Source organism: Palaemon carinicauda, chromosome 3 (genome assembly GCF_036898095.1).
Source record: "Palaemon carinicauda isolate YSFRI2023 chromosome 3, ASM3689809v2, whole genome shotgun sequence".
Taxonomy (NCBI): Eukaryota; Metazoa; Arthropoda; class Malacostraca; order Decapoda; family Palaemonidae; genus Palaemon; species Palaemon carinicauda.
Window position 1 is genome coordinate 145,852,772 of NC_090727.1, and position 14,005 is coordinate 145,866,776.

A 14,005-nucleotide genomic window follows, 5' to 3' on the forward strand; every position below is an offset into this window, starting at 1 on the left:
TGAAAATGAAGATAGTGAAGGATATGGAAACAGTAGAAACGAAGAGAATGGATTTACGTTGGTGAAACGAAAGAGAAATAAGAAAAAGACAAGTCAACGAAATGAAAGTGTCAGTGATCGTGTAAATTGCGAGGATAAAAATCAAGGGATCAAGAGAAGTAACTTGAGCATTTCACATGATCAGAATAATGTTACAAGTGTCTTAAATCATCAAAAATCTCAACAATTCCCGCAGGCCAATACAGTGATGTACTTTCGTAGGGATTGTCAGCTTTCACAGGACGAGAGACTCAGGTGGATTGCAGATGTACATAAAAATGGATACCACATCAGTGCCAAACTTGGAAAATATGGTGTTATGGTGATAGGAGATAGTGATAAGACCGTAACGGATTTAACAACAATAGGTCATAAAGGGATTATATTGAATAAACCTAACACTACCGAGACTGTTAAAATCATAATCAAGGGACTCTACTCTTATTTGTCGCTTGATTGGATTAAAGAAAAATATACATGTTTACAAGGCCTTGTATGGAATACCAAAAGTAGATATGGTAAAGAAGTGGTAGGTTGGTGTAAAGGTGAAATACCCAATAGTATAGAATTAGACCACATTCATGAATCATTCACCATTGAGAAATATATTAATAGACCTAATTTGTGTGGCAAGTGCTCCAAATGGAACCACAGAAGTACAGGATGCAATAGGCCCCCCAAATGCCGTTACTGTGCTGGAAGTCACTTATCAACAGTATGTAAAGAAAAAATCGCAAATGGAGAACAGTTTGTACCAAAATGTCCCAATTGTTATGGTACACACAATGCAACTGCACTGAAATGTCCAAATCACCCTGGGAATGAAAGTTCTGCGACAGGTGATGGGACACTAAATAAGCCACCTCAAAGACATAACATCAGAGCCACAGATCAAGAGTCTAAAAATACAGATGCCATACAAGAAAATTCACCAGAACAATCCCTATTAAGTAACTTGAACTTTCCAGCTCCTTCGTGGATAACTGAAAACCAGCCATCTGATAATAATTTAATTGTAACCATGTTGCAATCATTTGAAGAAAAGATCACTAAGAAAATAGAGTCAATAGAAGAGAAATTCATTGCCATAGAAAATAAGCAACTTGAGCTAGAAGAAAAAATGAGCCAGTTGATAATTCCAGATGAAGCCACCATCAGTAACAGACAAGTCCCTGCTGATGATATCATAGAAGCAGCTGTTGCAACAGTGATGAATGCTCATCCTTGGCCTCGGGATTTTTCTGTTAAAGATATTCGATCTGCACTTAAGAAGGTGTCAGCCGAGGATAAACACTCATATGGTGTAGCTTTGGCCAATTTGATAAAATGCATTATGGATTTTAAGCAGTCAACACATAATATTGACAGAACAAGTTCACAAGCAGAAGCTATAGTATAATGGAACAGCACCCTCTTAAGATTCTCACATGGAATGTTAATGGCATCAGGAATAAACATATTGAAGTGCAGCATTTCTGCCTTGAAAATGATTTGGATATTATCTGCTTACAAGAAACCAAGCATACAGATGCCAATAAGTATCAAATACGAGGTTACCAAATGTATACTGTGGACAGTCTCATGAGACAATCCCCTTATAGAGGAATGATTACCTATATCAAGAACAGCATACCTGTCTCTTATAGCATAGACGTCACCCTTGGAGAAGACACCAACTCCCAACTCTTTAACATACATGACGAGAAGGGAAACATCAAAATCAAAATTATGAATGTTTATATAACAGATAATAAGCTTGATTTCTCAGGGCTACATGAAATAGTTGATGGCCATCCTTGCATACTTGTTGGCGATCTTAATGCAGTTCACTATAAACTTGGGGATAATTCATTGCAACCCTACAACAATAATGGCAAGAAATTTATGAATCATATTGAGAGTGAGAGTAATATTATAAACGTGATAAATGGACCTGAGCCAACACATCTCCAGGGAAATAAATTGGACTATGTATGTCTGGTGAATGACCCTGGACTTCCACACCACTGTGAAATTGTTGATACCTTAACCTCAGACCACTTTGGTGTATATGGGGAAATAATGCTTCCAGATACAACACGAAGGCATATTGTCCCAAGGAAAAGACTAAAAATTCCAAAAAAGCATGAAGGGGTTATCAAAAATAAAATGAATAACTGGTATGCTAGCTATACAGTATCTACTACAGATGACCTTAACAGAGATATGGTTGCAGAGCTTGAGAATTGTATTGAAAGTGTTACAAATCCAAAGAAAAAGATGAGAACGACTATCGGAACAATGAAGAGATGGTATAATAGTGATCCAGCTGTCAAGAGAATTGATAAACAGTATAAAAAAGTGAAGAAAAGGTGGGAAAATAACCCCACTGAGCAAAACCTCCTTATCTTTAAACGGATGGCTCAACAGGTTCAAGATGTTAAAGTGAAATCTAGAGAGAAGTACTGGATAGCATTTCTCCAATCAATGGATCACAATACTCCATTCAGACAGATATCTCGAAAGGTTAAGATTGTCCAAGGAGAAAGGAGGAGAGAGGGTCTTCACCCTAACCCAACAGAGAAATGCAATGAACTTATGGAAGAGTGGGCACAATCCTCAAGTTATGATTGTTTACCACTCAAGGTTAGAAGTGCACTTGCAAAGAATCTCAAACGAAGACTCAAGAAAATTCAAGAAGCCCTTAGAAAATATCATCCATCCGATAAAAAACCTATCAGTCAAGAAGAATTCCGGAGATGCCTCAAGAATGGAAAATCCACTGCACCAGGAATGGATGGTGTCACCTATGATATCATCCGGTTTCTTGCAACAGTCCATGGTAACCCAGTCCTTAGACTATACAACATGATATGGAGTGGGGGCAGTCTGCCCAAAATGTGGAAGAGGGCCATCATGATTCCTGTCCCAAAACATGGTAGACCAGGTTCATTCAGACCTATTTCTCTTACATCATGCCTCTGTAAAATCTTTGAAAGAATTATATTAAACAGGATGATGCATACTATTAAACGTAGATTGTCATGTAAACTGTATGGCTTCATGCCAGGTAAAAGTACGCAGCATTGTATTCATAGAGTTTTGTCAGGAATAAAAAAAAAGAGGTTTACAGTATTTATTGATATCAAGGGAGCTTTTGATAAAGCTAATCCAATTGCCATTTTAGCTGAATTATCTACCATTACATCTGGTAACATTATTAGGATAATTGAGGATTATTTTAAAGATCGATACAGTAGAGTATATTTTGAAGGGATTTACTCCAAGTGGGAAAAGATGGAACTAGGTACACCTCAAGGGGGAGTCTTATCGCCCATGCTCTTTAATGTTTTAATGAATGTTATTGGCTCTTTGAAGACAAGAGGTATCATAACAACTATTTATGCAGATGACATAGTGATACAAGGACAGTCATCCAAAGCTGTAAAATTAATACTCAAGAAAATAGAAAAAATTTGTAATTCACTAGGGTTAGTTATATCCCCAGAGAAAACCAAGATACTAAGTAAGAGAAATAAAGAAAAACAGATTATTAAACTGCAAGGTAAAATAATAGAAGAGGTAGCTACATATAAATATATGGGGGTTATTGTTGGACAGAGCAATCATAGGAATGATGAAGTAACCAAACTAAAACTAAAATGTCAACCAAGATTAGCCTTATTGAGAAAGGTTGCAAGGGGAAGTGTTGGGTCTTCTGTCCCCGTTCTCCGGACCCTTTATATTTCTATGATAAGATCAGTCGTTGACTACAGTGCAAGTAATCTAATTACTCTTAGCAGACAAAGGAGGCAATCTCTCGAGGTTCTCCAAAATGAAGCAATGAGGATAATTTTTGGGTGCCCTAGAACGGCTAAAATTGAAACTATTAGGCATGAAATAGGATTACCAACTCTTGCTCAAAGAATCAAAGCAGTAGCTACAAATCAAATTGTAAAGTCTCTCAATACAGCTGATGATGGTATTTTTAAGCAGGCCGTAATGAATCCGAAGGGGAAAGATAAATGTAATAAGTGGTTAAACAGTGCTAGAGAACTCTTAAGTACCATTAATGTGAGTGATTATTTGGATAATAATCAGTATGTTGTACCAGAATTACCGCCTTGGGATTTTCCAGAAATTAATGTGTCCTTTTCTGATCTCACATATAGGAAATCTGATGTGCCTATTGAGATGCTGAGGCAGGACTTCCTCAGGAGGTTCAGTGCCCTTCCACATAGTGCTAGTGTCCTATACACAGATGGTTCTTTGCAGGAGAATGGACGAGCTGGAGCAGGAGTTGCTCTCTATCAGGATGGTATACTACAGGAATCACGCTCTCTCGCAATCAGGGCAAGCAATCATTGTTCCACTACACAATCAGAACTTCTGGGAATCGCTGCCGCACTTACTATTGCCAAGAATGAGTTGGGTGGTGTCACTATTGTCTCTGATAGTATGTCGGCTTTGCAGTCTATTGTGTCAGAGTCATCCGGAAGTAATAAGTTAGTAAATAGAATTCGAATACTTTTATGTAAATTTGAAAAGAAAAATCGAATTGTCCATTTTATTTGGACCCCATCTCATTGTAACTTGACTGGGAATGATCAAGCAGATTTATTAGCAAAGCAAGGCTGTTGTAAAGAAAATGTTGACTACAGTTTCCCACTGTCATATGAAAGTTTGAAAAATAAAATAGAAAAACAACAGCGTCATCGAGATATAGAATATCTGAAGGGAGTATACCTGGAAAGTGCCTCGTTCCGCAATTATATGGATATCACTAAGGGGTCAGAGCCAAATTACATAAAGAGTGGTTTACATACTAGAAAACATCAAACAAGCTATAGCAGATTGCGTTTAGGATATAAGTATTTGTGGGAGGTGACAAATGATAGAAATTCCAACATAAGAAACTGTCGTTTGTGTGAGTTATCTGATGGGCACAGGTTACATCATTATATTGGAGAATGCAATGAAATTGAACGTTTTAGAAGAGAAATTAAAACTTTGTCATTCCATGTTATTCTTGGCCATTTCTTGGATCCTAGGGTGTTTTTGGAAGTTAAGAAATATTACCCAAATTTTGCAAATGCTTACTAGCTTGCCATATTATTATCATTATTATTATTATTGTTATTATTATTATTATTATGTTTACTTATTATTATTATTACTATTATTATTTTATCATTATAGTTGTCATTATCATTATTATTGTTATTATTAATGTCATTATTGTTATTATTTGTCTAAGTAAAGGGAATAATATCTGTTAAGGCAAACTTTCCGATGCAAGCCTGCTAGGGGGTGCGCCATTTGTGTTCTGCTGTATACGTGTGCATGTATATACACATTGTATGTATGTATAATATTGAACGCAATAAAATTATTAAATCAAATCTCTCTCTCTCTCTCTCTCTCTCTCTCTCTCTCTCAAGGAACCCATTAATTCCATGATTTCTGTAAGAAGTATCGTAAACGTTGAAAAAGACACATCAAATTGCTATTACGTTCACACAATTTATATCAAAATTCGAAAGAACTCCGGTCCTGTTTTCGAGAAAACTAGTTTCCGATGTTATCGTTTAACTCGGGGCTTTATTCGTTTATTTATTAATTTATACAGGAAAACTTGTGAATATTTACGTAGCCAAAATATGCCCGCTGTATACCTAGGCCCAAGGTCTATGTATGCATCTATAGACCTTGCCTAGGCCTAGACCGATGCCCGCCCGCACCTAACGTCGTCACGACAACCCTCGTATGAGCGTCAGAGCGTCAGTACTCTCCTCTGATAAAATAGATGAAATTACTCTCCTGGAGATTATTCTTTGATAAATGTTTAACCAAATAACGCATTGAAGGAGGAATTATACCTGATGTTACTACGCCAGGCCCATATTTTGAAACAAATATCGTAAAACTATATTAGAGCAACAACTTATTCAAAACATCTAGCCTACACACACAAGGAAACACCCATAGGACAATATTAATCAATATACTACACATGGAAATCAAATGTACTTACATTTCCCCAATGATGTACCGATGCAGGTTAAGATAATACAACACATCCCTCGTTTAACACACTTGACCTTGTACTCATGAAATTGCTCTGAAGTACTCCCTAAGATCTGTTGCCTGAACCAAGACAGGCAGCGCTAAACGTTTAATAAGTTTTGTTATTTTAAATTTATTGACATTTTTTTCCGTTCGTAACTGCCGTGTTTATTAACTTGTTTTGAAGTGTTGTTTTGTGCTTAATCTCCTCCTCACATTCAAACCTGTTATAAATCATGTGTTGTTCATGAAGTGGGTAATGCAAGATATTGGTAGGCCTATCTGGTGTCTGAATTACTGGTAAATTGAGCAAAACATGTTTGAGCGAGTATGTTATTTATTTTGTCTTAAATGTATTCAAACTAATCGTGAGGGAGCCTGAAGTTGAAACGAGATATTTAGAAAGTGGCTTCACCGTCAAGAGACATGTCATAATAATGACATGCTGCTTTTCAAAGTTTATAGTAACAATAACTCGTGTCAATTGTTAATTGTGTAGACATAGGTTTTACTACTGATATGAAAAAAGGACGTTTTGATCAAGGGTTAGATACGAAACTTGGGTATCGTGATGGAGAAAAGTGGTGAAGTGCTAATGGGAGATGATAGAAACTTTGAAACACAAAGTGAGCTTAAGAGGAGTTGGACAGCGTACTACAGATGAGAGAGAGGCAATTAAGGTAATGAAGATTTCGATGTAGCTAAACATAACAAGATGATTACCCGTTTTAATGAGAATTAAGTACCGGTAACTCATTATTTCATAACTTCATAAAGTAAAAGTAAAAGGGGGTACTTTACTTGAGGACACACGAGGCAATTATAACGAGTTGAAATAGTCTATTCTTAACGCATATGAATTGATGCCGGAGGCTCCCAGGTTACTTAGTGAGCCTTTGCAAGGTACTAAATCAAGCTTACGTAGACTTTGCTCGGATAAAAGGCGATATTGCTTGAAGATTAGACGACTTTGAGGTGTTAAGTAACTAAATTTGTTAAAAGAGTCTAAGTATTGTTTATCTAAAAATTTGAAGTTCCACTCGGAGAAGCTTCAGATAAAAAGTTTAGAGAAAGCCGCCTCTGTGGCCGATAGCATCTTGCTTTTCCAACCAGGGTTGTAGCTTGCCTAATAATAATAATAATAATAATAATAATAATAATAATAATAATAATAATAATAATAATAATAATAATAATAATAATAATGAGTATTCGCTGATACAAAGCGTTTCCTGGAGTAAAAGTAGCGAAGAGGGTTTTCATAAAATTATTAGGGATTCAAATAGAGGTTTTGAAGCTTCAGTGCGGAAGAGTAGCGAATTGCCTAGTGGGCTAAGTGTTTTAACTGTGGGAAATTGGGCCATAGAAATATCGACTGATGGTTCTTGAGGGACAATAAAAGAATACAAACCATGAGAATGGTAAAAACTCAATATATTTTGCAGTGAAACTGATAACTATCAAACACAGGCGATAACTAAATGTGTCTTATGGTAAAATATTAACAATTACAATATGCTTTTGCAGATGGAGCACCAAGGAATTTAAATATACTTTGTCTGCGTATTGCATACCCATTAAGTATGCTCAGGACAGTCCAATCATCCACCATGAATCAGTTTCACAAATGCACAATGTTTTAACAGAAAGCATATTCACTGGATTGGGATGTGATCACTTTAGATTATCCATTTCTGTACTATCACCATCTCCCTTTCACAATGCCTGAATAAGGCGATCTGAGAATTGTCTTTAATTTGGCTCTTTTCGACAACTACATCACACAACGCACGTGGTACACACTCACACAAATGTCTTTCCTGATGTCATGGCACGAATCAAGTGAAATTTTGATAATTTGCATGCATAATCCAATATACGACATGGTGTCATTATTCAATCGGTGCCAATGAACAGAATTCGGACTATAGTCCTGGAGCCAAGGGGTGTTTGCATCCATTTTATGTCCACAAAATTACCCACCTGATTTTGATAGTGGACCACCTTGGACACATTTTTAGCGAGGGTGTTTGTTCTGAAACCCGGCAGTAATGGAGATATTCACTAGTTTGTTAGAAATGCTCTGATGCAAAATCGCTCCAAAAGTTAGGGGTACGGGAAATTAAAATTAACAACATTGCACACAATTAACCTATGGTTTTGTGTTGGTGCTTAAATTGAAGCTAGTTTAGTTATCTACAACATGAAAACAAGTTCAAGGTCATCAGATGAAAGTCAAGGTCACCAGAGGTCAAAGTGTGACGTAATTTTACTTATGCTTGAAATTAAGACTTTCTTTCATTTGTAGGCCAACAAAAAAACTCATGATATAACTGTTTATTTGAATGCACATCTGAATACCATACAATATTAGGTAATTTTAGAAAAAGAATTGAAGTCTCTAACACAAATAGTAGTCCTTTGAGGTTGAGTTGAAAATAGCGAAAATTGGCAAAATTTCTCTATTGCATCCCTTACCCACCTGGTTTTGATAGTGGACCTCATTGGACACAATTTTAGTTGGGGTGTTTGTTCTGAAACCCGGTAGTAATGGAGATATTTACTAGTTTGTTAGAATTTGATTACTTTAATTTTGTAACAATTTGTAATTTTAATATTTAATTTATCAAAAAAGCATTTTTAGCAAAAATATCTTAGCTAGTATCGTTGAATTATAATACCAAGGCAAAAAAGTAAACCATACACTTTTCCTATATGTGACCGATTAAGGGTTAATGCTCTTTTTTTTCTTTTCAGGACTGACGAGTACATAGGGACATCATCAAGTATGGCGGATATCCCAAGAAAACGGAGACGGACAGCTTCACCGATACCTCCAATCCACTGATCCTGAGAGGTGCATCATATGCCAAAGAGATGAACCCAACCTTAATACATCAGGGACAGAGAATGGCAGATTAGCAGTAATCCAAGCTGCTGGCATTAGAGGGGACTGTGTGTTAGAGAGACTGAATCATGTTGATCAGGCGAAGTTTGTCTACCATGTTGATAATGATTGCTACAAACGGTACACACACAAAAGGAATCTTGAGAGATTGCAGCTGGCAGCAACATCTGACGCAGGTGCACAGCAGAGTACCTCATCTGGTGGTCAGATGAGGAGACGTTCCTCAACTGCAGCACGGGATCCAGCATCACGTGCAGAAAATGTAGACATCTTCTCCAAGCCGTGCTTCATATGTGGCCATGTAAAACACAACAATGTATACAAGAAGTGGCGAATCTCGGAGGAAGGCCGTGCAAAGTCTTTCCTGAGAGCTGCACTGTCTCTTCAGGATGAAGTATACACGCGAACCAGTGACTTGCAAGATGCAGATGCTGTGTTTGGGGCAGATTTGTGCTGTCACAATGACTGCATCCGCAAATATATCTTGAAAGGAGAAAGGCAGTCCTCCAAGTCTGCGTTGCCGTCCATTGGTCAAAAGAAGCTGGATATATTTGCAGATGTAATGAAGAACATTGAACCAGGTTTGAACTCTGGGAGGTGCTACAACTTGTCATATGTATCTGATAGTTGCAATAAAGTGGTACAGAGTGGTGATCAAGATGTCACTGCCTTCAGAAACAGGGATGTGAAACTGTATTTGCTAAATATGTGTGGTAATGATGTGTCATTCTTCACCCCTCAAAGTGCAAAGGCCCCTACAATCTTCTTCAAGAATAGTGCTGTAGATAGTATGCCACAACACTCTGATAGGGAAATGACTTCAGATATACTTAAACAGTGTGGTTTATTGTTAAGGAATTGTTTCTTGAAAGAGGACTTTGAGCTCAATGACAAATTTCGGGTAGTTACCTGTAGGTAGTAGGTTGGCCAGGGCACCAGCCACCCATTGATATACTACCAATAGTGTTATATGTTCTTTGACTGGTCAGACAGTACTACATTGAATCCCTCTCTTTGGTTACGGATACACCAAATAGTCTGGCCTATTCTTTCCACACTCTCCTCTGTCCTCATATACCTGTCTGTCCTCATATACCTGACAACACAGATTACAAAACAAACCTTACCTCTAGTGGTTGACTACTGTAATGTAATTGTTCAGTGGCTACTTTCCACTTGGTAAGGGTAGAAGAGACTCTTTAGTTATGGTAAGCAACTCTTCTAGAAGGATACTCCAGAATGAAACCACTGTTCTCTAGTCTTGGGTAGTGCCATAGCCTCTGCACCATGGTCTTCCGCTGTATTGGGGTAGAGTTCTCTAGCAAACACACTGTTCAATATTATTTCTCTTCCTCTTGTTTATTTTCTATTTTGTAGTACACACACATATATATATATATATATATATATATATATATATATATATATATATATATATATATATATATATATGAAAGATATATCTTTATGTTGTTATTGCTCTTCAAATAGTTTATCAAAATTGTTCCTTACTTCTTGTCATTTATTTCCTTGTTTCCTTTCCTCACTGGGCTATTTTTCCATATTGGAGCCCGTGGGCTTATAGCATCTTGCTTTTCCAACAAGGGTTGTAGCTTAGCTTATAATAATAATAATAATAATAATAATAATAATAATAATAATAATAATAATAATGACTGATAGTGTTCAAACCAAGAAAATACCATTCCTATCTGTTTGTGATAATACAAGTATAAACTGGTTTCCTACTGGGTGAAGGGCATTGCATAAGCCTGAAACAAAATAACACGAGATAACTGGAGGAAGGCTGAAAAAAATAAATTTTACAATTAGTTTAATAACTATAAAAATAAATTTTATCCTTTTTATACTACCCCTAAAAATTGGTATTACATTTTCCCGCCTCTCACTAGCTCATCAGCCCATCTAGAAATTGTCTATCTGGCAACAACGCCTAGCACAATTATAAACTAAACAATCCTATATATTTTACATATCATTTCAACTAGACAATGCAGTTTTCATTTGCAGAACTGTATTAAAAAAATAAAGGTCATTACAATTATAAATTAAGAAGAAACGAAACAACTTCCACATAACGTAATGGAGAAAAGCAAACAATTATTATTATTATTATTATTATTATTATTATTATTATTATTATTATTATTACTTGCTAAGCTGCAACCCTAGTTGGAAAAGCAGGGGCCCAACAGGGAAGATAGCCCAGTGGGGAAAGAGAAAATAAAATATTTTAACAACAGTAACAACATTAAAATAAATATTTCCTAAATAAACTATAAAAAACTTTAACAAAACAAGAGGAAGAGAAATTAGATAGAATAGTCTGCCCTCAAGCAATATCAACATATAAAATAGGTAATAACAATGGAGTAAAAATATGAGGTGAATAATTATGTAGTACATTCTAGACTGACAATCAGACGAATAAGGAAAAATGCTTGGTTACATTAACAAAGAGTTAAACTGGCTAACAGACATGCAAACTTGCCCCGCCCACTTTTATTTTACATTGCCTGGTCTTCGTGGCCAAACAAGAACAACTAAGCTCTCGGTTGCAATGTGAAATTCCTTTGCATCTCTCCAACCAAGTACGAAGCGATATGGAAGTAAAATAAACATAATTGACGCAAGGAAAGCCAAACTGATAGCTGGACATACGAACAGAGAATTCTTCTTCATGTAGCCTACATCTATCCAAGTTTGGCTGAATTCTTTCAACTGTAACAGACTTACCGACTGACAGTCAAATGGGTAATGGGGTGTGGGGACCTCGGTAGGACACTAACAACCTCTACCAGCAGACCTAGCTATGAAATGGTGCTAAATGGTGGGAGATCGTGCAGAAAGAAATGGGACTACAGCTTCAGCTTGCCGGCAAGAAGACGTTACCTACCTGCTACCAGCCCACCCAATAAAAAGTAAGGTGGAAAAGATAATATCTATAATGATATTAACAGTAATAGTGAATCAAATCCACATTTTCTTTCTGTAAAATATATTAGATTGAAAATAAAAAGAGAGCTTTTAATGCAAGTTCTCGAAGTTCCCTTTGGATTTCAATTTTAAATACATTTCACAGAAATATTAATCTAGATTTGCTCCACTACGCGTGGAGTGATTTATAATAAGTGCAGCTTAATTTTCTGAGAAATATCTTACTAAAATCCATCGTTATACAGATATGGGAATAATCTATATAGAATAAAATCATACTTTATCTATCTGCTATTATTAGAACGAATACAAGCCATTGCATAACTATAATTTCATTCACACACACTATATATATATATATATATATATATATATATATATATATATATATATATATATATATATATACATATATACATATATACATATATACATATATACATATATATATACATATATACATATATATACATATATATACATACATATATATATATATATATATATATATATATATATATATATATATATATATATATATATATATATATAGTAGTTAAAGATTGAATCAGCTCAGGCGAAATCTGCACTCTGCTTAAATATCTAATTGCGCAACAGAACAGAAACTTATTGAATAGTATTAAGGGACGTTTTGAAGCTATTACAGTAGAATAATTTAGACAATATACTGGCCGCTCTTATTTGTTTATAATAGAGTCTTCCTTATTTTTTTTTTAAGAGTAAATCAAATAAAAAAAAGACGAGATCGTTGAAAACAACCCTGATTATTCAGGTTCTATACTATTTGCATGAACATTCACTCTCAGGAAAATCAAACCAAGTATAATATCTAGTCCTGTGCATTAGAATTGAATTAAGGTATGATGAAATAAAAACTGAGATAAACTAAAGCTGATTTCTATGATATAAAATTTATTTCTTTTCCATGTAAGGAAAGAGTTTGCTGTGGCACAGATTAGACATATCGTTCTCTCATTATGTTCCTTATTGGTATAGGCCTATCCCACATCGAAGTTCTGTCTGAAGTCCTTCCAATCCGAATAATAAGACGAAAAATAACAAATAATATGATGAACGAATAACATTGTCACACTAAATGCAGATTCAATTCAGATAATAAATGTGCATGCACACACATCTCACACGTATCTCCTACGATTCACCAATGCGTCTTACGATAGAATGTGCGTGCAAGCTCAACCTTGGTTGCTATTGATCCGCCACCGAGCCCACGGGTGGAAGGAATCATCTGATTCTCCGAAATGGGCTGATGAGAGGTGTATGAATGATCTGGAAAACCTTCAATAAAGGATAATACAGTAAGAAACATGTATGAACAATCGGCAATTAAGTACTACATAATGGGACATATTTGCAGAAACAGTTAGGCCTATATTGTCAGTGTCTTGCAGAATTGCTTAGTCTATGTAAAGATAATGTTCTTCCATAACATAATAAACTCTGATGAAAAGAGTCTAATCAGAGAGATCATTGTAGCTCAACTGAAAGTGACCGAGTAGCAGCATTGAAGAAATTTATTGTATGTATGGAATAAGAAAAATAAGAAATTGCAGAGAAGTATCCAGAAAAAAAACAGCCTTATATCAGAGAAGTAGGTATGCATAAGGCAGTCCTTATAATGAAGACAAGGTTAACACGCTCAAACTGAAAATATATTTCAGTGGAAAATACACATATGTTGTGTGTGACCTAATGGAGAACATTCATTTTCATAGTAAGAAAATTAATGAAATGAAATATAAGCGATGGTTTGCTGCAAAATCTTAGCAGGATATTATTATTATTATTATTATTATTATTATTATTATTATTATTATTATTATTATTATTATTATTATTATTATTATTATTATTATTATTATTACTTGCTAAGCCACAGCCCTAGTTGGAAAACCAAGATGCTATAAGCCAAGGGACCCCAACAGGGAAAATAGCTGAGTGAGGAAAGGAAACAAGGAAAAATAAAATATTTTAAGAACTGTAACATTTAAATAAATATTTCCTATATAAACT

General features: G+C 35.4%; 1 protein-coding gene across 1 annotated transcript in view; it reads left to right on the forward strand.

Annotated features, from left to right (window-relative positions):
- Nucleotides 1-1,437: 1,437 nt before the first annotated feature.
- Nucleotides 1,438-14,005, forward strand: part of LOC137634592 (probable RNA-directed DNA polymerase from transposon BS) — a 62,459-nt gene continuing 49,891 nt past the window's right edge. Inside the window, exons 1-2 of the mRNA XM_068367047.1 lie at nucleotides 1,438-3,071; nucleotides 7,612-7,754. Coding sequence (XP_068223148.1) covers nucleotides 1,438-3,071; nucleotides 7,612-7,754 — 1,777 coding nt within the window. The remainder of the gene's footprint in view (nucleotides 3,072-7,611; nucleotides 7,755-14,005) is intronic.